The sequence below is a fragment of the Mesitornis unicolor genome, unplaced genomic scaffold (genome assembly GCF_000695765.1).
Source record: "Mesitornis unicolor isolate BGI_N332 unplaced genomic scaffold, ASM69576v1 scaffold18950, whole genome shotgun sequence".
Classification (NCBI taxonomy): Eukaryota; Metazoa; Chordata; class Aves; order Mesitornithiformes; family Mesitornithidae; genus Mesitornis; species Mesitornis unicolor.
The window spans coordinates 1-27,513 of NW_010157801.1; the positions used below are offsets into that span (position 1 = coordinate 1).

Consider the following 27,513-nt stretch of genomic DNA (forward strand, 5'->3'; position numbering starts at 1 on the left):
TGTGTCGGCCCGGTGTGCTGTTGCTCTCCCCTAGGCTATGTTTCCCAGGCACTTGGTTTACAAATGGCCGATAACAGGGAGTTTGCAACTTTTGTCAGAGGTTAAGTTTGTGTAGTGTTGGAGAGCTGTGTCTGAAAGTGTGCACACTTCACACCTGAGGAGGTGTGAAGCTTGCAGTGCATTAGGCAAGCGTAGCTTCATGGCTTGTTACGGTTTTAAGGAAGAGAAAGAATACTTGGGAAACCAAGGATTGTTAATGTATGGGAGATGGGAGGATATCGTCGCATTTCCTTGTGGATAGGAAATTTCTAATACTGATGTATAGAAATACTAGTATTAAAACTTCAATCTCCACAAGGAAATGCAATGCAGTCCTCCCCAACTCTTCTTGGTTGTGCCTAGTGACAGGACAAGGGGCAGTGGTCACAAACGGGAACACAGGAGGTTCAACTTAAACATAAGGAAAAACTGCTTTACTGTAAAGATACCAGAGCACTGGACCAGGCTGCCCAGAGAGGTTGTGGCTTCTCCTTCTCTGGGGACATTCAGAACCCACCTGAACGGGTTCCTGTGTGATCTTCTCTGGGTGATCCTGCTCTGGCAGGAGGGTTGGACTGGATGATCTTCAGAGATCCCTTTCAACCCCTGACATTCTGTGATGCTGTGATAAAGAGAGGGCACAATTAGCAAAGTAATTTTACTCCAGGTTATAAACTGCATAAGGTCTGTAGACAGTTGCGTTTGTGCACCGTTGGAAACCATCTGGGCTGAACTAGTGATGAAGGATGTGAAAGCAGACATGGAGTACGGGAAGCGTGGAGAAATACTGATCCTACAGAATGTCAGGTAGGAGAGCTAATGTTCTCCATGTGTGCGAAAGAAATGTGACAGTGACACTGGATGTGATTGATGTGAGGGACTGTAAAGTGAAAGGAAGAGATTGTGCAGATACAAAAATTCCAGTGTATCATTTCTTTGAGAAAAGAAAATTATAGAAGCTTTTGATGGTGTCTGCCACAGACCACGAGAGTTGGATTTGGATAAGGATATCACTTACTGACAGATACTCATTATGTATGTGGAATTATGTAGTAAGTGGATTTTTTTCTTAGATACAGATAACAGCATCATTTGGGAAGTACATACAGCGATCCAGTTGTACATAAAACTGCTGTAAGCTTACCACATAAGCACTGAATTGGTTTAGACTTGCTTTCAGTAAGTAGTGTGAAAAATTCTGAGAAGAGCTGGTTTAATAGAATCACAGAATATTCTGGGTTGGAATACCCCTTTAAAGGTCATCTAGTCCAACCCCCCTGCAATGAGCAGGGATATCTTCAGCTAAATCAGGTTGCTCAGAGCCCTGTCCAAACTGGCCTTGAATGTTTCCAAGGTTGGGGCTTCTACTGCCTCTCTGGGCAACCTGCACCAGCGTTTCACCACCCTCATGGAGTGAATGTCTTCCTTGTGTCTAGTCTGAATCTACCCTCTTTTAGTTTAAATCCATTGCCCCTTGTCCTATATCAGCAGGCTCTGCTAAAACGTTTGTCCTCATCTTTCTTATAGGCCCCCTTTAAATATTATTTTGGAGACTGCAATAAGGTCTCCTTGGTGTCTTCTCTTCTCCAAGTTGAACAACCCCAACTCTCTCAGCCTTTCTTCACAGGATAAGTGTTCCATCCCTCTGATCATCTCTAGACTTGCTCCAACAGGTCCATGGCCTTCTTATGTTGAGGGCTCTAGAGCTGGACACAGTACTCCAGGTGGGGTCTCAGGAGAGCAGAGTGGAGGGACAGAACCACCTCCCTTGATGTGCTGGTCACACTTCTTTTGATGCAGCTGTTTATTAGGCAGCTTGTGATCCAAGATCATGTTTTTAATTAGATTCAATAAGCAGAAATAAAATAAAGGACTAAACAGTGACAAGTTTGAAATTCTTAATTTTAGAAGGACAAACTTTGAAAAATCAAGATGATTTATTAGTGATGGTAGTTGTACTGAAGTCTTGAGGGCCCTAGAAGCAAAGAAAGTATGAAGCTGTTTTATGCCAAAGGTAGCATGTGTTTGGAATTTGTATCCAAAAAATGGGAAAAGTTCTATTGAAAAGAACTTTTACCCATCTCAAAAAGGATTTTAGGAATAAGGACTAGAAAAAGGATGGATAAGCAAAGAAAAATATAGAAGATAAATTGCAGTTCTAAAGTAAAATTGACAAAAGTAATTCTGAGTTAGTTTTACATAATTGTTTTTTAAAGCTTCTTTAGTAAAAACAAGTCAGGCTCCTACTTACAGATTTGATGGTACCTAACATCTGAAGCTTATACATGGTTTATCCTGAACAACTTGATGACCTGTTAGTGTTTCTTAATTTTTTAAAGCTTTCATATTTTCTGTACTAAGATTCTTTAATAAAAATATAGTAGCTGTTTCTTTCACATAATTATTGCATTATTTTGAATGATTTCGCTCTGTTACATGCTTAATATCTTTAATAAAGTTCTTTTATTAACCAAATCTTTGGAATACTTTTGTTTCCCTAAAGCTGGTTCCTTGAAGGAGGACCATGTGAGAAGGTCAAAAATGAAGAATAAGTTTCAATTCTACCAAATTAATTATGTAGAAAATTAAATTTTATGTAGCATTTAGAATAGACAAGAGCTAACAGTTGCATCAGTTGTATTTTATTGTTTGTGTCTAAGCACAGTTGCAGGAACTGAAGTGTGTTTAGAGTTTGGCTAACAATTCAGCAAAGAGAAAGAGCTTTTCAGGTTAATTTTCTGAAAATCTTGGAACAGCCACATTAAAAAATGTGAACAAATGTTTTTCTTCAGCATCTCAGGTTAGATTTTGTTTACATGAGGTTAGATTCAGATACAGGAATGGCATCCCAGGATGTTTGATTATTTTAATACACTTCAAGGTCTGGAGATAACGCTCATTATGGGTTTTTTTCTTTTACTGTAGAAGTAAACCACTAATTATGTGAAAATGACTCCAGCACCCTCCTATATTACTTTTCAGCACTGAAGGTAGTTCTTGCATTGTTTGCATTATCTGAAACACTTGATTGCCTTCAGAAGGTATTTTGGCACTTGTAGAAAGAAGTGTAAATATTTTTAGGTAAGAATATGATTTGATTGACACCTTATCAGTCTTTTTTAGCTGCTGGCCTTGACATTTCAGTAAGTCTATTAGAGGCATAATTTTAGTATAAACTTAATTACTCTCTTTTAGGCTTTGTATTTCTGGCTGTCATTAGTTTGTTATATAGTTTCTTATTAGTTGTTAGTCACTTTATTAAAATCTTCAGGTTTTTTTCAGTTAAGCAGGTGGATAGCCAAAGCTTTGAAATTATTTTTTTAAGGGTGACTGTAATGTTTGTGGAATGAGAAAAGAATTTGAGAATTTTTTTCTTCTGCTTTGAACATTTTCCCTCTGGTGGATGATGATGCATTTTTTCAGTCACTTCCACTCTTGTTGCTGGCGGGTAAACAATGCACCATTCTGCATCGCGTATGACAACAGACAGCAGTTCCAAGGGGGAAAAAGGTGATTGGAATAGGAATGACAGAAATAAAGAAAATTAATATGAGCAGTGTGTCTTAGCGTTATATAGGACCTTTACAAGTCCTAGATGATTTGATAAAAATCAAATTAGTCAAATTGTCCTGCTAGCCCAAAACCCAAGGTGTGGTTTTTTTGGAGGTGAGGGAACAGTGTCCCAGGAATCTACATACGATTTTTCAAAGCAATTTTGTCACTTAGGGCAGAAATTTCACACCAGATCCTAATGCTTATTTTTAAACCATTGGAGAATTGAAAAATTGTGCCCTCTGTTTTCTTTCCTGTCTTCTCACTTCTTTCAAAACATTTTTCCCGGATGTATTTGCTCTTTATTGCTGAGATACTGAACCTGTATTGAAGGATAGTGCTGAACATGGGTAACAGAACAGTATTCCCACTGTCTTCCTTGCTTTTCACGTGCACAGGTTTTCTTTTGTGCATTGTTTGCATCTTAGCCTTCACTGCTTTCGTTCTTGGCAACCAGTTTGTTTTTGGGGGTGATGATGCTTCTGAAAAAAGGCCTTTGTGAATAGGTTTCAATCCTCTAGCTCCAATACAGCTCACCGCATGTAGATGAACCTCTGATTGCTAACTTCAGTGGCATCATGCTGGAGGTCCATCACTGGAGATCCATCCCTGGAGCCAACAGGTGGGACTGGATGTCATGCCCAAGGAGAGATGGCATCTGACAGGACGTTTTCTCTTTGGAGATTGAGATAATAAAGTTATTTTAGATAATTTCCAGTAGAAGTTTCTGTAGCAGTTACCTACCTTACAAGGTCAAGGATATCAGTCTTTCAAACTGTCAATACTTCAGTCTTTCAGAGTGTCTTGCATCTAGCCTCTACACTTCATGTAGATTTGCTCTTGCAATTAGGAGGCAGCCAGTGGAGCTTGTGTCAGGAGCTGAGAAGTCACAGTCTGGTGTCAAGAAGCAAGAAGAGAGTGAAAGAAGATTATGCTGCAGTTGGAGACAGCAGTTTTTCAAACAATCGCATACTGTTTCTCAGGGTCTGCCATTTCTTGGAAATGGAAAATGCTGCATCAGTGGAAGAACGAATGACAAGCTGAGTTCTGTCTGTTTAATGTCAGCACTGGATGGAGTAGGGACATTTCACTGTTTGTACATGAAGAAGGAAGATCATTTTGAAAACAGACTCATGTCTTCCTGGAAAGGGAATGTGGCCTGTTCAGTAGGGATAACTGTTGACAATAGTATTGTTCTGTCCTCTCCTGCAGGATGGCTTGGACAAGTTAGCATCATTCCCTACTATGGTAGGAAACTGCTGAGAAATAAGAATATCAGAGAAGGTTAGGTTCCTTTCCTAAAGTTCCCCTTTTTCTGTGATTTTTTTCTCCTAATCTTTTGTAAGCCTGTGGTTACAGTCCTTGGGGAAGAAGCTCCAGGCAGACCTTTGATTCAGCAGATGGGATTCGTAAATGCTCCAATTAACTGGGAGGAAATACTAAGTGGAGTTCTGAAAATTTTTATTTGCTTGCCAAGTTCCTAGAGAGAGAGTCTACAAGAATGTTTACATTCAAATGAGTCAGTGAACCTGTTCAGATATTTAGGATTAAGTGGTCTTAGATTGCTCATAGAACTTGACTATTAGAACTAGCTGTTGTGTTCCTTAACTCACTTACCTGTACTGCAGAATCAGATGGGCCTTACCCAAAAACCTGTCAAGGTTGGACCAGAACCAAAGTTGGAGCTTTCAGGTTCCAAGACCTAAAATTAGACTGCCAGGGTGTGCTGTCCAGATTCTACATTGTACTTGGATTCCAGATAAGATATTTGTGAAAAAATATAAATATTTTTGTATTAAAATGCTATGCACTTTCTCAAGAAATTGATGTTTACAACAATGAAGTTTGTGCACTTTATTTTTTTGGAACACAGCTAGTGATAATGTATATAAAGTTCTAATACAAAAGAAATATTTCTTGCTTACCTTTTTACTTTCTAAAGTAAATATTGCAATTAAAAGAAAAAAGTAGTCGGTAGCTATTTTAAAGTAAGGTTTTTAGCAGTTATACACATATGGTATTTAGTAGATGGACAACCTCAATAAATTGAAATAGCTAGGGTATGTTTTTCTTCTGTACCCGAAGTACTCAAATATTCAGGTTATAATCTTTAAATTGTTGATGAAAATACTGGTTTTTCTTTGCTTCTTTCTATATATACAATAGTTATTTTTTCTGGAGGGAAAATCCCTCTGAGTAGGCAAAAATCTAGTAACACTAGTATTTTAAAGGTATACGGATAAGAAGGATTCTTAGACAGACTTAATAATATTTTTTTGGTCTGTCCTTATTTTCAGGATCCCAGGGTGAATATGTACTCTTAAATCACTTACAGGTTTTTAGAAAAAACACCTTTGCAGATGCAGACATGTGGCAGTCAGCACATACTTTTGTTAGAATACATGAATTTGAATAAAAGAATAAGCTGGTGTAATTTGAGCCATCCCATGTACTCCTATAGGGCTGCTCAGAAATAAGGTGTCTATGTTTGCAGAACAGCTTGAAGAGTGGTGATGTAGGGTAATTTTCTCTATATATGTGATAAAACATGCTATAACTTTTGACTTGTGAGGACATGTAAGTGGTCTTTGTTCTTGCAAAGTTAGTACAAAACTGTCAGCGTGTTTGTGGGACTCTGAAATTCAAAGTAGTGAGCTGAAGAATCTTTTGTTAGGTAACTGAAATGGTCCGTCTTAGCATATCTTTCTTTATACTAACAAACTGCTTTTGTCTGACAGAAGCAATTAAATTGAAATATTAGAATTGGAAGAATCGTGAATATCAGTTATGTATCAAATGGTTTTAGGAAGGAAATGCAGAATTCTGCATTTATTTAAATTAGAAACTTAACAGTTATTCTCTTGGGGAACGTCAGCCCTGTGAGCCCAGTGTAGGCTAAGGATGGCCAACATATGTCAGCATTGCTAGAGAGTGCTGGAAATCGATGCTCCAGATGTTGGATAGCCTTGATATTCAGTTTCACAGTAGGACTACTCATATACTTGAATGAAATGTTTCAGAATTGCAGTTCAGAAATACAGCCTTGCTCAGGCTGTGGTCATGACAAAGACCTTAATTAGGGGAGTTTTCTGGTTTAAATAGAGATCATAGAATTATTAAAGTTGGAAAAGACCTCTAAGATCAACAGATTCAACCATCAACTCAACACCACCATGCCCCCTGAACCATGTCCTGATGTGCCACATCACATTTTTTGAATGCTTCCAGGGATGGTGACTCCACCACTTCACTGGGCAGCCTGTTCTAGTGCTTGACAATCCTTTTGGTGAAGCAATTCCTCCTAATACGCAACCTAAACCTCTCCTGGTGCAACTTGAGGTCATTTCCTCTTGTCCTATCGCTTGTTACTTGGGAGAAGAAGCTGACCTGCACCTTGCTACAACCTCATTTCTGGTAGTTGTAGAGGCCGATGAGGTCTCCCCTCAGCCTCCTTTTCTCTGGGCTAAACAACCCCAGCTCCCTCAGCCGCTCCTCGTAAGACTTGTACTCCAGACCCTTCAAAAGTTTCGTTGCTATTCTTTGAGCATGCTTTGGATCCCCAGTATTTTCTGAAACAAAGTGAATATTTTCGCAATTCTCAGTAAACCTGAAAGGACCCAAATGTTTCTCTAATGTTGGTTTTCAGATTGGAACTGGAATAACAGCATTTGGAGGCTTAAGCCAGAAATTGAAAGCTCCGACTAGTGTAGTTGTGTTTTTTTTCCCTGAAAAAGAGTTCTTGAAAAATAATGTCAGCAAGATTCTAAATTTATTTTTACTGCAATAAAAAGACAATTTGACTGCATTTTTTACCCCAATAAAAATTGGGGTATGGTGTTTAATAAAACTTCTTCCTTTCCAATCACAGTCCGATTAATTTTACTACTTGTTTTAAGAAATGTATTGACCAAGAATTATTTTTTAGGTAAGAATACAGAAGAGCAGAGTCTTGTCTAACTGGAATATAAAACCAAAATTGACTGAGCTTCGTATTTCTTGTTTTCTCACCCCACAGAAGCAAATAGTTCTGGCTTAATATTGTGACTAGTTCCATAAAGTATTGTTACAGCAATGTGATATGGTGATTTTAACCACAGTTCTTTCTCTGCAGGGGAACAGAAGCATAAATCCATATGGAGGATGAACCTCCTCCTTCTCAAGAAGTCAGTGTCAAGGTCAGAGTGTGAATTTTTACTGAGAATCCTGTACTGCTCTACTCAAAAGGAAGAAGCTTGGTTCCATTCAGCAGTAGCTTAGTACATGCTAGTAGCTTTCAAGATAAACAGAAACCCAAAAGTATAGGTAGGAAAATGATACTAGTGAAAGAAATGTTGCTTCTGTGATCCACAAAATATCAGAAGAGAAATATTTTAAATTTTATTAGATTGAATTTCTCCTTTGGCTTCCAAGGCTGATTTAATTTAGTGTTATGTTCTAAATTTTCAATGTTTCAAAAACATAAACTTCTTAGAATTAACTTTTGTAGCATAATTTGGTGCAAAAACTTCCTCTCATTTTCTCTTATTTTCTTTGAAATACAGTGAGGGAACTGATCACTTATGGGACATAAATATTGGCAGGCTGATAGTTCAAGCTTTCTTTTTTTTATATTTTTGGGACAAAATATAATGGAAAAGTGTGAGAGAGGAAAAAATCTTGAAAGGTGAAAGAATATCTCTTTATGAGTTGAAGGTAGTAATTCCAGAGACAGGATTTAGATTCTGGATATTTTTTAGTCTGATAAAATTTGTTGTTATTACTTTTGTAAAAAAAAAAATAAATCAGTATCATAAGTGTTTCCTTGTGTGCTTTTTATAATAGTGTTGGGTTTTTTCCCTTCAATGTATTATTTTAATGTTAAGAAGTGCTACAGTTTGAGGTTTTTTAACCTGTTAATTGTGAAGGTAAAACATGAGTGCTTTGTAGAAGGAGGTTACAGAAAAAAACCTTTCTATTTAAGATGGATGTATTCTGACCCACTTTGTACTTGGAATTTAGAGCCCATATTTTAAAGAAACCAGTATGTTATTCCAGTAAGGGAATCTGTACAAATGAAAGACAGACACCCTGAGTGTCGTTTGAAACCTCAGGCTTCATCAGTCTTGAGCAAAAGTGGGGTGCAGTTTTGTTGCTGCAGTTGAATGACCAATCTGTGATGCTTTCACTATTCATTATCATATTTTAAAAGTGCCTAAAATCCTCCATAGAATTAATACTAACCTCTTGACATAAACCAAATTGTTCTGTGAACAGCAGATGAATGAAGCCAGATTCCATATGGATTCCTGTCCTTCCCCTCTTACAACCCTGCTGTGTGATTTGCTAGGATCAGCGACCTACTTGCTTGCTGACTTCTGTCACAGCATTCATGTCTGATTGTCCAGCTGCCTACTGCCAAATGGACTGTGTCAGCAGAATCTTTTACTTCCCTTTCACTTGCATATTTGGCTGAAATTGGTCAGTAATTTGGTGTGAGGAGATGGGGAAAGAACTGGTGTGATCAAAACCACAGGTCTTCTTTAGGGAAGATGACCAACCCTCCTTTTCCTTCCTCAGAAGTATATTATGAAGAAGTGTGTGATTAACTGCTATTTGTTTAAAGATTTTTATTCAGGATTAATTTAGGGATTATTTGTTTAGTTTCAAACGTTATCTATGTTTCTATGTACTTTTTTCATACTAAGTGATACTAATCAAAAAACCAGTATCCTTATGACTGACATAATGGGCTTTAGTCTCCAAACTAGAATTTATTCTCATCTTTGTTTCAGTCAGAGGCAGAAATAAATACATTCTGTAGCAGATCATCTCATAAGTCTGCTACTTGCTAGAAATAAACTAATGATGCAGTCCTCACTGCTATGTGGTGAGCTACATAATGCCTGTGATAGGCAAATCTATTCTTACTTACCTTCTGATCTGGCTACTTTTACTACTAGTAATGCTGCTTTTCTTTCACATTCAGAGTCTATTTTAATTTCAGTCAAGAAAATTTGATGCATGCTGCATGCAAAATTTGCTATCAGATTTTGGTACTGCAACATTTTTCTGATCTACGCTATACTAAAGCAGTAGAAATGTTGTGTGAGATTCAGACATTAACTTCGTTGGTTTTGATGTCTGGAGAGATTTTTTTTTCTTTTCCTTTAATGATAAACTTGTCATTTGTCCTTGGATAAGGTGCAAAATGTTCAATTATCTTTCTCTTTTATTATATGTCTACTTACTTAAAATGCAAATATTCTTAGGAAGTTCCCAAAGAATCAACGATTGCTGAAACACAAAAGTAACTTTCAGAAGTAAAGGAGAAAGGAAAAAATGTCTCAAGTTTTCTCAAGTTTCTGTTTTCAATGCATGAAAACAAATGTGCATATTTTCCAAAGATAAGTATATTCTTGGGCAGATTTTTTAATGGTTTTTTCTTTTAACAGTAATTTTAACACCAGGAAAAAAACCACATTATTTTCAAGTTTTGATTGTATACTTTACACTTTATATTAGAATCCTGTACATTGAATTCTATGAGCTAGCCGTTATGTTGTAGAAATATAGTGAAAATACAACCTTACCACTTAACTTCTTATGTGGTACTTTTCTAAATGCATATAGATAATTTATTTCTGGACCATGGTGTATTTTATTTGTTTATTTTAATGACTAATACCCAAAGTATTATTCTAGAGTTAAAATAACAGATTTGTGGTTGGAGAAGGAGATGGTGGTGTTTCTCTAAATGTTTCCTTTTTATTGCACAAAGGTATACATTTCTCTCTGTCTAGGTATTTGATACAATTTTTTATAATATCAGGTCTTGGAGGCAACCTTATTGTCAGCCCTAAAGATGCTGGATGTTGGGAAATGGCCAATTTTTTCTCTGTGTTCCCAAGAAGAGCTCAAGTTAATTCGACAAGCCTGTGTTTTTGGCAGTGCTGGTAATGAAGTGTTGTATGCAACTGAAAATGATGAGGTAATGGTCCAAGAGTGTGTATGAACGTGACATAATTATTCCTTTCTGTATCAAGTTGTTGTGAAAGCCAGTATTATGATAATATACCTAGAAAAAGCTGCATGCAAAAGTGCCCGATCATTCTGATTGCTACTAAAACATTGTGCATTCAAATTAATGGCTTTCTAACACAGAAGATAAAGAGAAAATTGAGTTAGACATTTCTTGGAGGTGCATGGTGACAGGGTGAGAGGCAATGGACACAAGCTGGAAAATGGGAAATTCTGATTTGGTGTTAGAAAAAAAAATAGTGAGAGTGGTTAAATCCTGGAGAGGTTGTGGGAGTTTTTCACTGGAGGTGTTCAAGACATGACTAGATAAAGCCTTGAGTCAGTTGATCTATTTAGACATCTGTTGAGCAGGGGGCTGGACTAGTTGACCTTTGGAGGTCCTCCATTCCAACCTAAATAATGATTCTGTGATTCTTCTACAACAGGTTTTCGTGCTTGGCATGAACTGCAGTGGGTGTCTGGGAACAGGTGACATGCAGAGCACCATTGAACCAAGGAGGCTGGATTCTCTATGTGGCAAAAAGATAGCCTGTCTGAGTTACGGAAGTGGCCCTCACGTTGTTCTGGCTACAGAAGGTAAAGTATGATCTGAATATTGCTTTCTCAGATTGCTTTTTCAAGCTCTGCTTTGATCTTGATGCTACTTTTGGAAGTTGGTTGTTTTTTTTTTTACTTTGCAGTTAAGTTTGGAACCTCTGATTGCTTTTGAAATGCATTAGTGGCTACATTATTGGGGGATTGGACTAGATGATCTTTTGAGGTCCCTTCCAATCCCTAACGTTCTGTGATTCTGTGATTCTGTGATTATGCCCATATGTTCTCGTGCCAACATTATCCTTTAGCTAAAATGCATCTTTTCCTTCCTGTACCTACTTTTGGATGTTCTTTCAAGACCAGTTATATTTCCTCACAGCCTTTTGTTTTCTGTTGTCTTACTGACAATTTTTGTATCCGTATCGTGCTAGTGGCCCTTTTGTTCAAGTACATGATTCTCCAAGACAGATGGCTGTGTTCCCAGTGAGGTTCTGTTAGAGCCTGACTGGTGATGTTAAGATTTCTCTCTCTTTCTCCTTTAATAAGAATGAATCTTGAGTAGTCTAGACTATATGACTTAAAAGGAGGTGGGGGAATATAAGTGTGTGTCTGTTGTTTATATTCAGTTACATTCCATCATTTTCTCCAGTCTTCAGGGTAAACTATTTTGGATGCTTTATAGATATTTATGTGTATTCTTCTGCTGAGGTTTCTTGCTGGCAGATCTCACTGACACACTCATATTCCTTACCCAGATGGTGAATTGAAGTATTGCACAAGAACAGGTTCAGAACTGATCCTTGATGATTTTTACTCTTATCTCCATTCACATGAATAACTTCTGTTCAGCACAGCCTCTTTTAACCTTCCTTTCAGACAGCTCTTACACATTTCACAATTCTTGTGTTAATTAATATAATTTCCAGTTTATGTTTTATGTTTCTATGGGTCTGTTTCACTATTTACTGAAGTTTGAATTCTCATGTTGGTGAAGCAAAGGAAAGGTGGTTTGCCTTTGGCAGGATGAAGTAATTAGATTTAATCTGTTATTGTAGAGAAATACTGGTTTAGTGTAGCACATTTTGCATTTGTAGTTCTGAGGAAACCTTTCTTAGGGGTAAGGAGTTTGGTCATCTCTTTAGAAATCTGATGAAGTTGTATGTCAAATCTAGCTCTCCTGCAATAAGTGCGTAATTTAGGTTTCAAAAATGACGATGATGGTGACAATAAACAAGATGAATGTAGGACAGCTATTCATCAAGCCCTGCACTACTGTAACTAGAGGACACTTGATTTAAAACAGATCAAAGAAAGTGAGCACAGAAAGGTGTTAGCTTCATGGGTATGTACATTAAAGAGAATCAGAAGTACCTGGTAATATCTGTACTCCAGTGATTGTAAATGCTTGGGAAATGCAAACAGCGACCATGCTCGTGTTTCCCTTAAACAGCAGCTTTTTTCTATTGCCAGTTGAAGACAGAATTTTGCACTAGGTTGGCCATTGGTCTAACCCAGTCAGACATTTCTTGCCTTCTTACTTTTACTAGCATGTTTCTCAAAATACAGGACGTAAGTAGTATGTTTAAATAATAATAAATAAATTATTTATACTAAATAATACTGAATAACAGTATGTTTCTCAATAAGATATAATAAGTTTTTCTTGCAAACATCTTCATGTATGTTGAAAAGAAATGAAAGCTTGTTATTTGAACTTTCCAAAGTGGCAAACAGGACATAGACAAGAAATTTTGATTGATTGTCCGGAACAAAGAAATTGAAATGGGGACTCCTGACTGTCATTTCATCCTTTTCTCTTCTGTATTGCACTATCATCTCTTCTATCTATATGACCTCCTTTAATAAGATTATGGAAATACTGTCCTTTTGGATTTATGGTCAACACTGTATGAAGGTAGCATTGATATGTACATGGGACTAAGTGCCTCAGAGGGCATACATACACACACACACACACACACACACACAAATACGTCTATTGTTACTGAATTTGACTTTTCAGTTTGTAATTTTATGTTGCATACTCATTGGAAAAATAGAGATTTTAAACTAGCTTTTTACATTTTATTATAGAAGGAGAAGTGTATACGTGGGGCCATAATGCTTACAGTCAGCTGGGCAATGGTACAACAAATCATGGCTTCATTCCCTGTCAAGTCTCTACTAACTTGGTGAACAAGAAAGTCATTGAAGTTGCCTGTGGCTCTCATCATTCTATGGTGTTAACATCTGATGGAGAGGTGAGAATAGCTGGAATAAATCTCTCTTTTCTCTTAATGAAGTTCGTGTATGTTAGAAACAGGAAAACATTCTGCACCTAGAGCAATAGACTTTGCTTCTTGTGATCCTCACAGTGCTGATGCAACACAAATGTTTGATTAAAATGGAAAAGCTGTATAGCTGCTTTGAAGTGCACGCAGAACATTGATGTCTGTGCCACATCTGCTTGTAATAACAGATTATAATTAACTTTGTAGAGGGCAGCTGGTTCCTTCTTATGCTATACTCTACTGTTAAATGCTTAATGGCATTAAAGCTGACATTAATATAAGTCACATTCATGTAAGGAGTTCCACCTACCAAAGTAAAAAGTTTTCAGTTTTTACTTTGAGGTGTCCAGTTAGCCATTCTACTTTGGGTTCTGGAAACCTGGCAATGGATTCTTCCAGCATTAATGCCTCTTACTTTTGATTGAAGGAACATAAAATAATGGAATATATAAATATGAGTGACGTATTTTTGATAGAAGCAGTTAAATTGTAAAACTATGTATCTTTCTAGATTTTTAAAAGAATACATCCACTTGAACTCAAAATGTAGTTTTTTTATGCATATAACTTTTTTCTCTCTTGAATATGTACTTTGAACTTAAAGTTATATGGCCTTCTTCTATGACAATTCTCTTACAACAGGTTTACACATGGGGTTATAATAACTCAGGCCAAGTTGGATCTGGTTCAACAGCTAATCAACCAATTCCTCGTCAAGTTACCAGCTGCCTACAAAACAAAATAGTAGTTAATATAGCTTGTGGACAGATGTGCTCTATGGCTGTGGTGGAAAATGGAGAGGTAAGAAACTTTAAGTGAATTTTCTGACTGAATTTTATTTCATGTGATGTAGCTAATTTAAAATCTGTCAGTAACAAGCTGCTACTCAGAAATGAAGTATACCTTTCCAGACTCCCTCAAATCTACCTGCTTATACTGCTTGCAAATCCTTTGTCATAAATTGTCCTGCAGATTCTGACATACCTAAGCACACCTTCGTATCCATGCTGATTATGGTTTCTCCTTTAGAAAGGATATAGAGTGAAACAGGGAAAGTTGTTCACTGACATTTGGTTTATGGCTTTTTGGTTTATGAGGATACTCATAAAATTTAGCAGCTGTTACTTTGTATCAATTACTGAAGCTGGCTTTGAGCTGAAGGAATTCAAATACGATATTTCAAATGTACTTGAAAATACAGTTCTGAAGTAAAAGTAGCATTGTGAAGGTCAGGAGGTGTTTACAGTTTTTGGTATGTATACATAGCATTTCATGCTAGCTTCATTTTTCTCTATGTAAAAATAACTAAGTTTGTATCACTGATATACTGATTTTTAGAGCTGGTACTATATTCTAGCAAAGATGAAAGCACTGATTAATCTGTTATCCCACTGCTGTTTTAGTATTCATAGAAAAATAAACTATTGTCTATACTAGACTCTGAAGTATCAAGAATGTGAGAATAATCAGTGAATGCTATTTTAATTTTCAGTTCTCATATATGCACACTTTATCTCAAAAGAAAACAGAGAAAATAAAAGTACATTGCATATGTTTGTACTATTGCAATCCCTCTCACCCCCCTGGAATCTCTCATAATTTTTTATCATTGCAAAGGTAGGAAGTGTTCTTTTTATTTTAGTTCATATGAGCTGAAGATTTTGGGCAGCCTGCATCCTCTCTAGTTCCATCACTCCAGGCATTCCAGTTTAGACCTAAGTAGCTGTTGACTGTTTGCAGTAGAACATATGTCACTGAAATTATCAGAGCTCAGTATTTTCCCTTTTTCTTATGTTCAGCATAAAGCTGTTAACAGCCCACTCAAACTGCTGTGCATAGCTTCCAGTTTATACTTGTTTTAGTGTGTTTTCTTTCCCGTAGGAGGATTTTTGAATGAGAAATTAGCTCATTGGAAAAAAAAAAAGAAATATTCATGCTGAATTTGCTCTGGGCTGGGAAAGAGCCATCTGAATAACTTATTTTCTACTCTTTGTATCAAAATATTGCAGTCTTACATAATCTAACTCTTAAAGAGCAACTGGAATGTGGAGGTTTAGAATTTTAGATGAGCATGCAGTTGGTATTTCAAACAGAAGCAGCATCCCAGATTTCTGGTGCAGAAAAACATATGCATGCGTGTGTATATATGTGTATGTATGTATAAATTTATGTGTAGTTTGTGTGTATCTACATATAAAGTATAGATCCTAAGGTATGGGGGCAGGACATATTGAAGAAAAGTATTATTGTAACTCTGAAGTAGTTATATTGCTTTCAAAAGAAGTAGATAGCAGCAAACAGTTAAAATCCCTGTCTCTGTTTTTAAGGTCTATGTCTGGGGTTACAATGGTAACGGCCAGCTGGGACTGGGCAGCAGCGGCAATCAGCCCACACCGTGCCGAATAGCAGCTTTGCAAGGCATTCGTGTGCAGCGGGTATGTGTGCAATGCTCCATGTCACACCCCTTATGAGCCACTGGAAATATCCTAAGGCATATTCTGCATTTATAGGAGATAAGTGCCATTTACCAGAATAAAAACGTGTACCTTAAAGTGGACCTCTGTCAGCAGGGGAGAAACTGTGACCCTGTGGAGTTCAGTGGGAATTTTGCCATTGACTTCAGTGAGGTCAGAGTTTTACTTAAGGAGCACTAGGGCATTAGAAGTGTTTGGTTTTGTTTTGTTTTTCCTGTGAAACTTAATTAAAAAAAAATCCTGTTATAATTAAATAAGAAAATCTTCTTAGGCTACCCCATTCTTCATTAACCCCTGGTTTTTTTTCTGTGAAAATGCTGCCATTTAGCATTTTGTCTTTCTGGCAAACTGAATATCACGTTTAGAATGGCGCTCCAGCCACAGTGACTTTGAAGTCTGGACAAATTGTTTCCAACTGCTTTTGGTCAACACTCAGTATGATTCCATGGTTGGACTTATCTTGGGTGGTTATTACACTTTAGCAAATAACTGGGCTGCCATCAGTGTAATTAGCAAACTGGTAACTTCATTTGCCTGACGAGAAACATTTAAAATAACTGCTGAACTGGTACTGAAAGGTTTTAATTGATTTATCCAAAATAGAGGATACTGTCAGGAAAATGACACATCCTGCCAGAAAACACTGGTTTTACAGACTAGTGAAAATTTATAAGAGAGTGTTTGACTCTATTTATGACATTTACTCAGGGAAGTTATGGATTTTTGAAGTATTTTAAAAGAAACTAATTTAATTACATAGTTTTGCATTCAGTTAATAGGATGTAGAGAGTAGCTTGGCTGGTAACAATTGCTGAATAATGTAATAAAGTGAATGTTATTTTCCCTTGTATTTATTCTTCTGTTTAGAGAGTATGAGTACTCCAGTAGGCTTGACTTAGATCCTATTTCCATCTATTTCATTTGCTTGATATTGATTAACAACAAGTTGTAGACTTCCAATCAGTAAACAACTTAAGGATTTATTTCATTTAAAGCACATCACATGCTTAGTGGGTGGCAGAGGACTGCATGTACCTACGGTGTATATCTGCTTTGCAGATTATATAAAGATACGTGAGCTAGATTTGTACAACGTAAATTGGTTATTGATAGCCATCTAGCTATAATAGGTAACATTAACTCATGCAGAGCAAATTTGTAACTTCTGTAATTTTGACACTGGTATAGAATCAATAGCATTAACGTATATCATAACATGTATCTGTCTGTATTAACTTACTGTTACATAAAATTGAGATTTTTTTCTTTTTACTGTTTCTTACAGGTTGCCTGTGGCTATGCACATACGTTAGTTCTAACAGATGAAGGTCAGATCTATGCCTGGGGAGCCAATTCATATGGCCAGTTAGGTACTGGGAATAAAAGTAACCAGTCTTACCCTACAACAGTTATTGTGGATAAGGACAGGTAATACTTACAGTTTAGCAGTCAGGTATTAGTTGGCATACTCTCAGAAGAGCTACAGAAATTTACGGCATTTTTAATCTGTTTTTTTGAAGAAATAGCTTATAATTTTTTGCAGTTGTTCTTCTGCTAAATGTGAACAGATTGAAAACTTGTCTGACATACAAAATCAAGGCATTGAAGTTTGATTTTCACTGAAAATGCTTGAGTCTGCCCCATAACCATCCTTGTGAAAGAGAAACTGGGTGTTCTGAGCCGGAATATGCAGTTTTGTGCTTTGGCTTACACTGTACTTTATAGGCCTTAATTGCAGTTTCTCTTCAGTGGTGTAGTTTCATTGTTTGACGTCAACGATGAAAGCTTTATTGTCTGCTTTTATATATTTATATATTTTCTTTATATACAATATAAATTGTATTTTAATATGCAGCTTTTGACGAGAAATACACACAGAAAATGTGAAAAGTGGACATCTGCAATTTGTGTTATTTCTGCTGTTAAATCTGGCTCATAACCCAGGACAGAGAGAGAGGGAGTTTCTTTCTTGGTATTGTAGCCTGAAAATGAAGCTTAGATTTTTACATGTTAAATATTTTCCTGTGAGTCCTTGGCAAGTAGTGGGGTAGTTATTTCTGTTGCTAATGTAAAGCCATGTATTTATGTGGTCAGAAATTTGAATCTGACCTTTACTACTGAGGTCTCGATTTTGGCCTCCTACTGTGGAAAATAAGTGAAATGTCCCTCTTAAACTTGTGTCTGTGTACAATCTTGTAAGGAAGAGGCAACTCCCCACTGGTGATGAGACATGGCCTGGTTATTAACGTTGCCATTTCTTTATGTGTGTTTGTGCTTTTGCTTAAAATGTAACTGACTTTTTTTTCCAGACGCTTTTCCTGCAGTTAAAATGTTACCAGATTTGAATACGAGTTTTATTGTTGTATGCTGCCTTTCCCTTTTGTTGGCCAGCAAATGCATTCCTGGTGTCATTGAGACTATTGCCTCACAAGAGCCTGCCAGATTTGTGCATACAGCTTTAAACAAGTTGTTTCCCAGCTATTTTCTCCAGGCAGCTGAGAAAACAAGAAAACAAGCAGTACTTCGGGCTGCAAAACAGTGGATTGTGTAATGTTGTACACAGAGGGAGTTTTGAAATCCTAAATCAACTTTAGGATTAGTGAGATAGCCTAACATGGCTAAAATATACTTAGAAACAGCTTTTAGTTTGCTGTTTGGTTCTAATTTTTAATTTTCAAAATGAAAGTCTGTTAAATGTAAGTAACAACAGTTGTATGAGTAATACTTCAGTATTTTAATTAAAAGAAGTATATTTAAATTGTTGGTTTATATCTGCTACTAAAAAGCAAACAGGAAAAAGGTGTTGTTTGGGGTTTTTTTAATAATATTTTTTTGGAAAAAAAGATCTTTCTTCATCTTTTCTAAGTACCCTTTCTCTAGAGCTTAGTGCAGCCACTCACTTCACTGCCCAGCACCACCGGAGGGCATTCAGAGACTTGAAACTCATTACAGCTGTGTTTGAGGGAGCTGCAGGGGTCAGCAGAGCGTGTGCTCTTTCACTGAGAAACTTCCTGAGTGCACGCTCTGAAGAAACATCGATAGCCTTTTTAATTTTGCTGTGTATGATAGGAAAACATTCTTGCAATTGAAAGCACATGCATGCTTACAAATACATTTTGCACCAGAGAAAGGCAGGAGGTAGTGAGATTCTTCACTGCATTTTGTTCTTATGAGTGACTTGCTTTTTTTTCTTTCTTTGCTTGTAAATTCAGAGTTATAGAGATCGCAGCCTGCCACTCTGCTCACACGTCGGCTGCCAAGACGCAGAGCGGCCAGGTGTACATGTGGGGCCAATGCCGTGGGCAGTCTGTGGTCCTTCCCCACCTCACGCACTTCGCCTGCACTGATGACGTGTTTGCCTGCTTTGCTACCCCTGCTGTTATGTGGCGTCTTCTGTCAGTTGGTGAGCTTAAGTATTCTTTGTTTTGACATTTTCTAAATAGATTCGTTAGTGCTTAAAACAGTTGGTGTGTGTCTGAAGCCGAAACTTAGCTTATTGCAAAAGTTTATACTGGGAAGCATAATCACAATCATACCTTACATATGTGTAAATGGTAATACAGAATTGTAAAAAAATTGCTAAGGCCTGATGTCGGTGCTAAGTGGTTGTCTGTTTTATTGATGTGGTTTATTGCTGAGGGGAAATGCCTTGGGGTTGGGGAGGATTTTTTAGTTTTGTGTAACTACTGGATATTACTGTAAAACGGCCATGGGTGGAGAAGCTGAGTTTGAATTTGGAGACGTGAGTGAGCCATGCAGAACCTTTAGGTACCCTGAAGCTTTCTTTGATGTCCTTAAGTAGAGAACTAAGAATGAGGGAGTGTAATTCCCATTTTCAGAACTGGCCACAGGCACTCAGTCTCATCACAAGTTATCATGACCTGGGCTTCTGAAGAGACAAGTTGCTGGATCTCAGATGCTTGATTAATGTTACGGTCTGTCTTGCTGGCCTTGACCAGAAAGAGTGGAGCATATAGCGTTGTCTACCAGGGAGCTCATTCTTCAGCTACAAATTAAATTCCATATTGGTTGCTAATAAAGTTACTGGTTTTGCTGACCTAATCAGAGACTCTTGGGGTTGTCTGTGGGTGTCATCTGGGAGCTTAAGCTAAAAGCTAAAATGCAGCAACTTGTAAATTTGTAATTTGAACTGTACCAAGTCCATCATGCATCCATTCCACTTCCACACTGCCTTTGTAGCTGCTTTTGTGTTGCTTGTATGTGTTTGTCTGACAATTGTAGAGCATGCAGTTAACTGCGAAGAAGAGCTTCAGCTTTGCAGTGGTTGTTAACATTATTACTTCCTTGGATAGCAGACATCTGAATAAATAAACCACACTGGAAAAAAAAAGACACTGTAAAATACTTTATTAGTTTTTAATTTCAGAAGGAATTTTGTTATCATTTACTTGGGCCTGCCCCATCCTTTTACCTCTAAACCAATGCACTTCAGGAACTGGATGTATGTCAACGTAAGTGACATCCTTTAAATGAAATAAAAAATAGTTGTACAAAACAAAGTGTAACAGCATCAAACTGTGTGGTAAGTTTTTTCTAGAGCTTGTGGTAAAGCTCTTTCCATTTCCAGCAGAACACTATTCTGATTTCTAGCGTGGCAGGTTAAAGGACCTAGCGTTTAGGTAATTTTCTATAGAGAACAACTTATTGCTGACCCACAGAATTTGTCTAAAACAATAATGTGTATTTATATGGTAAGAAGACAGAATGTTTTCTGGGTTAAGAATGAGGCTTGGAGGGGTTTAATTTTTTAGTAGTATTAAAGAGGAGAGTTCTCTGCGGCCACCAAATATGATGGAGATTTGGAAACAGTTCAGGAGATAAAAATTTGTATGCAGGCAATGGATGAGGTTTTAAGGCTGTTTGGTAACTTCATAATGCAAGTGTCACCTGCACAGTGGGATATACACACAAGGACACAAACAGGAATATGCAGGCACAAAGGGTGCTTCTAACACCATAAGTCTAGGGAAAACACTTTTTTAATAGACTTGTGACTGCTGGTATTTACCTTTGGGGATATTGTACTGGGCAGTTTCACTGCAGCCAATATGTCGGTTGTGTAATGGCTTTATTTCTGCTGTAGGATAATGTCTCCTTCTGGGAGTGGTTTAGAAGATCTTACTGTGATTTTTACTGACCTTTTGGGTATCTTATAAAGAGTAGCACTTTTCATTTAGAGTAATAAACCTAGTAATGACTGATAGCATTTTCTATCAGATGCAGCATTAAACTTCTTAGACTGTGTTAATTTTTTTTCTGCCCTTATATAGATGGGTTAGAGGAGTAGGACTTACATTTTTTAACCGGGATATTTGTTTGGAGTAGAAAACTAGTAAGGACTGAAGAAAGCTGCGTGTTACTTGCTTTTCTGGGTATTCATACTGACCACATAGTCTGCTAGGGTTTTTTTACCAGTCTTAACAAGATGTCTTATTTACTCAGAGTGTTAATTGCTGGCAGATACTCACTATGTTACTGTAACATACTATTCAGGATGTTACACTTGCATTACTTACTACTGACTGTTTTCTTTTTGTAGAGCCTGATGACCATCTAACAGTAGCCCAGTCACTAAAGAAGGAATTTGACAACCCTGAAACTGCAGACCTGAAGTTTCTAGTGGATGGAAAGTACATTCACGTTCATAAAGTTCTTCTCAAAATTAGGTAAGGTACAAGCTGTATGGTTTAATATAAACTAAACTGTATAGTGTAGTCCACTGCGCTGGGTAGTTAAAGCTCAACATTCTTGACTTATGCTTACAAACTGCCTTTACCTTCAGCCATGGGATTGACCTGATATTCCTCATTGTTACTCTCTTTATTTCCTTGCTTCTTGGAATTACCAAACACACTGCTTACTAACAGCCTTTTAATCACTTTCCTCCCTCTGACTTGTATCCTCCTTCATGCCACCTAAACCACCTTGACCCTGATTTCTAATAACTTTTTTCAGCTGAGAAAAAGGCTCACTTCTTTCTGCTGCCTTCTCAGTAGTTCAAATCAGTTTTTCCTCCTTTTTATATGCTTGACTTCCTCCACTGGGATGGTTTGAGGGGTTTGTGTTCTTGCCTTCCTTTCCTTCCTTCTGCGGGACGCCAGTTGCTTCAGCAACTTCTGTAGATGTTCTTCAGATTGTCTTTTTTTTTCTTTGTCAGACTTTTTATCCTACTTGTTTTAAACCTTATCAGCGACTTTGAATTTTAAGCTATCTCATCCTGCGTATCACCACCTTAATCTCCTTACTTTTGCTCCTGAGTCCTGTTAGTGATTTCTTGTATATTACTGCATAAAATTAAAGTTCCTTGTTAATTCTTGCCTGCCCTTTTTTTGGTCTTTTCTGCTCTCCTCTTACTACTTCAAATACCTGTATTACTCTTTTCTCCCCTTAACTGGTTTCATTGCTTTTACATTACACTCATGCCTATGGTCCACCCTCTTTGGAATGCCACAAGTCCTTCATCAGATACCACTTCAAATCTTGTGTATCCCCAAAATGTTTCTGAGGTTCTTTTTCCTGATAACCAGACTATATACAACTTTTCCTTATTTTGTTTTTCTTGTTTTACATTTCTCAGATTATATGGCATTCTGGGAAGGAGATGTATCTAAATCTGAAGTGGATTAAAATGTAGGGCATTATCAAAATAATATGTGGGAATAATAAAGCATTGGGCACAGTCTGTAGAATTAATATTTTCTTTAAGCCTTATAGTCTCATGATGCAACTGGATCAGAGGATAATGTGTTTAACATGGTATTTTGCAGCATTCAGCCTGTTCCAGAGTGTTGTCATGAATGCAGCGCTGGTAAAAGTTCCTTTTCATTACCCAGTCATTTCTCTACCAGCTATGAAGACTTTGCATCCATCTTGTTCTATGCCCACTGTTGAACTGGATCCTGGTGGTGGTGGTTATTGGCTTGCCATGGTGAGGAAATGGCAGGACAACACCCAGCCCAGTGAGAGGTTGGCCAAAAACCACCCTGCCTGCAGAAGCTTTTTAATTATTTATGAATTTGACTTGAGATTAATTTATTTTATTAAAAACTAAAATACTAAGAAAAAAATCTTTAAATAACCAATACAATCAAATGGGAAAAGGTTACATTAAGTGATAAATAATTATTTTTCACTTGTATTTAAGTTACACTATCATTATGGTGTAGACTTGTCCCTGAGACATTAAAAGGAAACCAACCTACCTTTTACATAAATGTTTTTGTAAAAGAAAAGCAAATTCTGATGTGGGAGAGTTAGAAAATAAGCAGTGTAGTATAAAAGAGTTCAATTAAGTTGTGGCTCTTATAGGAAAAGTTGTCTGAGGTGGCGATGTTCATTTGCATCAGGAAGAATTTTGAAAACAGTTCAGATGTTGCAGCATGTTTTTTAGGGAGCGGTAAGTTACAGTGAGCTGTAAGTTACTGTGCTCTGGAAGTTGCTGAAAACAGCTATCAAAGGCAGTGCTTTTTCCTTGTTTGTATTTCCTTGTTTTTCTTGTCTGTCATAAAAGTATTCATACTTCTAAGGAAAAGGTGATGAAAGATCTGGGTGAGTGTGTCATACTTTAAATGTATTTATCCTTGAGTATAGTGATTAAATCTAATGCTAAATTGTGTATGGACTTCGACACTGGAATAAATGTTATCTAAAATACTAATAATTTCCCTCTTTACTGGGTCTACTAGTTAGTCTGTTATGACTGATTATTTTTTTTACCCACTTCTTTCTGCAGCTTATCTTTCAAGCTCAACTCTTTACTGTATACAATCTTTGTTCATGTTTTGTAGGTGTGAACATTTTCGTTCCATACTGAATAATGACGATGACATTATAGAAATGAGTGAGTTTTCTTACCCTGTTTACCGAGCCTTCCTGGAGTACCTGTACACAGACAACATCAGGCTCCCTCCTGAAGATGCAATAGGTATTTGCTGTAAATGGAAATAACTCTAGGTTGCTTTTCCTGGAAAGTTGGATTTGTGTATGATAACAGAGTGAGGACAGCAGGGCTTGTTAATATTAGTTTTATTAGCACTTGGATCCTGAGTTTGGCAAGCGTCTGTGGCAGATGTCAGGGAGAAGGGATGTAGTAGCAAGAAATGCTCAAGGAGAGCGAGTGGTGGGGATGCAGTAAAATCAGTGATGCAAAATCTTCAAAAAGAACTCGCTGTTTGTCATATTAAGAACTCTTTTTTTCCTTAAAAGGCAGTATTGCCATACTAAAACTTTTCTGTTTTGGCAATTTTATCATGAAAGAAAAGGGAATTGTTCACCTCACGAATTTAAGTGGATATGAGTCACTATTTGATGACTTGAAAGAGATAGAATACGGTGAACAAGAAATCAGAGCAGTTGCATAGTAATAAATGGCTTTCTTTTTGATAGGTCCTTTTTGAGGACCTTTAAAAATACACGTCATCTGGGGGGGAAGTAGAATAAGTCTTTGATTAATTCAGCCTAAAACAATACAGCAATTAATTAATTTGAAAAGAAATACATATGTTTTGCACCAGGATGGTTAAAGATGTATGAATTTTCACAGGACTGCTAGATTTGGCAACACTGTACAGAGAAAACAGATTGAAAAAGCTTTGCCAGCAAACGATCAAACAAGGCATTTGTGAAGAAAATGCCATTGCACTTCTTTCTGCCGCTGTCAAGTATGAAGCTCAGGTAAGGAGAACTTCTCTGCAGGCAATCAGTTCTCTGAGAAATGAAACTGTTTAATATAAACATGACTGCATTTAACTGATGAGCCATGATTACTGCAGCTTCCCTTTCTTGCTTCCCAGACATTTGTTTTCCCTTTTTTTAAAGCTATGAAAAATACAGCAACTGCTGTTTTCTTCCTGGCATTTTGGCTTGCACCTGTGAGTCAGGGCTCTGAATCTGCTTCCTGCCTCCTCGTCTGGCACTGTGCGGCAGGCAAATTTCCCACTGCCGTTTACTTCTCCACCTTGGATTTTGCATTGCCCATGCACTTCCTGAGCTCTCTGCCTGATCATTTTCTGCTACAGTCACTCTGGGACTGCCTTTTACAGGCAGTGAGAGGACTTACCTGAAAAGTCCCTCCTTATTTACACTTGTGCTCATATAAAAATCCAGTCCTGCCATGTTGTTTACAGCAAATTGTGCTGACGTGCAACAAATGACCTATTGTTATTCCCCTCCCCATATCCTGTCCTCTGCTCTGCCCTTGGCTCTGGAATGTTTCACCAGTGCTCGACCTGTTATCAGCAGCACTGCAAGCACTTTTTTATTTTTGTAAACAAATACTTTCAAAGAAGTTTTCCTTTCCTCAAATTCATAGCGCTATGCTGATTCTGGAAATAGTGATTTTGGGTTGTATTATTCAAGAAGTCTGCATATGTATGTTAGACTTAGTAGCCACTGTTATAAGTGCATCTTAGTTGAAAATTCCTTATCCTTCTGTTCAAGATTTCTTCTGCTTTGTAAGAATAAAGTTAATATAGCCAAAGAGAAGATTACCTATTAGAAGAGCCAAAATATGTAGTTGGTAACAATGTTTTTAAAAAATACTTGTTTTTTTGCTTTTTCCTGGCTGTGAAATGTAGGATGAAGTACCTTTGCTTGACCTGTATCAGGTGAAATAGTTAAAGAGTAGTTAAAGATACGTTTAGGTGTATTGTGAAGTAGTAAAACCAGCCTGGCCAAAGTACTGGAGTTTATAATGGCTGGAACACAATAAAAGGGATTGGCTAGATGACTACATATGTGTTATCCTCCTCTTCCTTCTATGATTCAGTGTTTTATTCTGTATACCCAGTATTCTTTCAAAACGTGTAATATTTTAACACAACCATCAGATGATGAACTGGTTGAATTGAGCACCTGCCACGGGTGCAGCTTGTGCCAAACTCAGGGGTGCGCTGCTGCCCTCCTCCCGCCATCCCCAGCTCAGAGAGAGGCACAGCAGAGCTGCAGCAAAGGCTTCTTTATCAGAGACCTGGGATGCCTCTGTCTAAGGATTCGTGACATAAGCCAGGATCTTTTAGCGTACTACATTAATACAGTAAAAATCGGTTTGAGAACCACGTGCAGTGAATCAGCACTTCAGTAGAAGACTGCCCAAAGAAGGGTTATGAAAGAGGCCTGATATTTTGGAAGTTTGAAAATATGGAATTAATTCAGATTTTTGCATTAAATGTGAACATTGCAAGTGAAAGATGATAGTGCTGTGTCATCTGCCCTGACAATCACATTTACTGAAGACTGAGTTGGCTACTGTATGCAGCTGCTGGGATTAAAAATGCTTGAAAATATTTTGTCCTAGCCTGAGAAAATACAAAGAGTTGCTCATACAAGTTGTTTAAAAGCGTTTTTCTAATATACACTGTGGCAAGTTCTAGATTAATCATCTTCTATGTAACAAAACTAAAAGCCAGTATTTCTTGAAACTGCAGAACTAGTGACCAGGATTCTGTGATATCTGTGGTCCTCTTCACAGATCAGCACCAGAAAAGGCAGCTGCTCTTCATTTTATTTAGCATAAAAGTTCACACATTGACTGTAAAGCAACCAAGGTTCTGGCAGAAGCATTTCAGAGGTCTGCTGAAACTTCAGCTGTCAGTGTCTTGATCTTCTACCTTTTTATGTCTTCTATTCTCATTCCTTTTGTTGCTTTTCGAGTACTTTTTGATGAGACACACAATTTAATTCTGTGCATTGTTGCTACCTTATTTCTTTTTGAAAGATATTTTAAGCTGCATGGCCTCTGTTAAAGGAGTTATTGATGCTCTTGCAGTTGTATATGGGAAAAATTGATGGTTTCGCTTATTAGTAACTTTTCCAAGGAGCTCAGTATACGCGATGGAGTGCTAAAATCAATTTAGGTGCCTACTCCACTTTTCTTGGAGGGGGTTTATCGAGTAGTTTGTATGAACAATTTTCATCCTATCAGTTGTGATCTAATCAAACTGATCAGAAAAAGGATTGGTAATGTGAACAATCTGGTATATTTTCTGTTAATTAAATGACAGATTTGAAAAATAACAAAAATAATTTTGCAATCAGTCATTTGTATTACAAATTACCTCAATTTGTTCCTAGGACTTGGAAGAATTTTGCTTCAGATTTTGCATAAACCATTTAACTGTTGTTACACAAACTCAAGGCTTTGCAGAAATGGACCACGACCTCCTGAAAAACTTCATTAGCAAAGCAAGCAGAGTGGGAGCGTTCCGAAACTGAGGTCTGCCCGCCACCAAGCTGAAGAGCACGTCCTCGTCCCTCCTGGAAACACCTCCTTTGGAGAGCTCATCCATGGTCTGAACGTGCAAAGGTTTGGAAAGAAAGATTCGGTGTCCATCACCTTAGGAAACATGCAGAAGTCTGCTAACATATTGGTGTGTAAAGGTGGCTGCAGCGCAGACGTGTGGTGAGAGTTCATAGCCAACAGCCAGAATTAACAAAAATCCAGTGCAGTAACTACCCTTTCCCTCTTAAAGTCAAGCAAACAAAGCTATAACTATCTTGGCTGGCTGTTTTCAGGTTTGGGGGTTTTGATTTTTGTTTTTAAACAGCCTGCATTTGGATTTTGTGACCTGTTTGCTGCTAAAACTTTC

General features: G+C 37.4%; 1 protein-coding gene across 4 annotated transcripts; it reads left to right on the plus strand.

Annotated features, from left to right (window-relative positions):
- Positions 1 to 7,724: 7,724 nt before the first annotated feature.
- On the plus strand, positions 7,725 to 27,139 carry RCBTB2 (regulator of chromosome condensation (RCC1) and BTB (POZ) domain containing protein 2). 4 transcript variants are annotated; one of them, XM_010181461.1, is made up of 12 exons: positions 7,725 to 7,766; positions 10,400 to 10,558; positions 11,034 to 11,184; positions 13,237 to 13,403; positions 14,076 to 14,234; positions 15,761 to 15,868; positions 17,193 to 17,335; positions 19,120 to 19,310; positions 21,468 to 21,594; positions 23,716 to 23,852; positions 24,471 to 24,601; positions 26,999 to 27,139. In XM_010181461.1, the coding sequence occupies exons 1-12, from the start codon at positions 7,725 to 7,727 to the stop codon at positions 27,137 to 27,139; spliced, it is 1,656 nt and encodes a 551-aa protein (XP_010179763.1). The 4 variants fall into 4 exon arrangements, with proteins under 4 accessions (XP_010179763.1, XP_010179779.1, XP_010179787.1 ...); XM_010181477.1 differs by lacking the exon at positions 7,725 to 7,766 and having other exon boundaries at positions 10,433 to 10,558; positions 15,761 to 15,855; positions 17,180 to 17,335; XM_010181485.1 differs by lacking the exon at positions 7,725 to 7,766 and having other exon boundaries at positions 10,433 to 10,558; positions 15,761 to 15,849; positions 17,174 to 17,335.
- Positions 27,140 to 27,513: the final 374 nt, after the last annotated feature.

What these genes read in the sequence shown, in the direction of transcription:
- RCBTB2 (XM_010181461.1), top strand. Translation starts at nt 7,725, where the DNA reads ATGGAGGATGAACCTCCTCCTTCTCAAGAAGTCAGTGTCAAG. An exon ending in CTCAAGAAGTCAGTGTCAAG is followed by an intron (nt 7,767 to 10,399) that starts GTCAGAGTGTGA and finishes TTATAATATCAG; the next exon opens with GTCTTGGAGGCAACCTTATT. An exon ending in TGTTAACATCTGATGGAGAG is followed by an intron (nt 13,404 to 14,075) that starts GTGAGAATAGCT and finishes CTCTTACAACAG; the next exon opens with GTTTACACATGGGGTTATAA.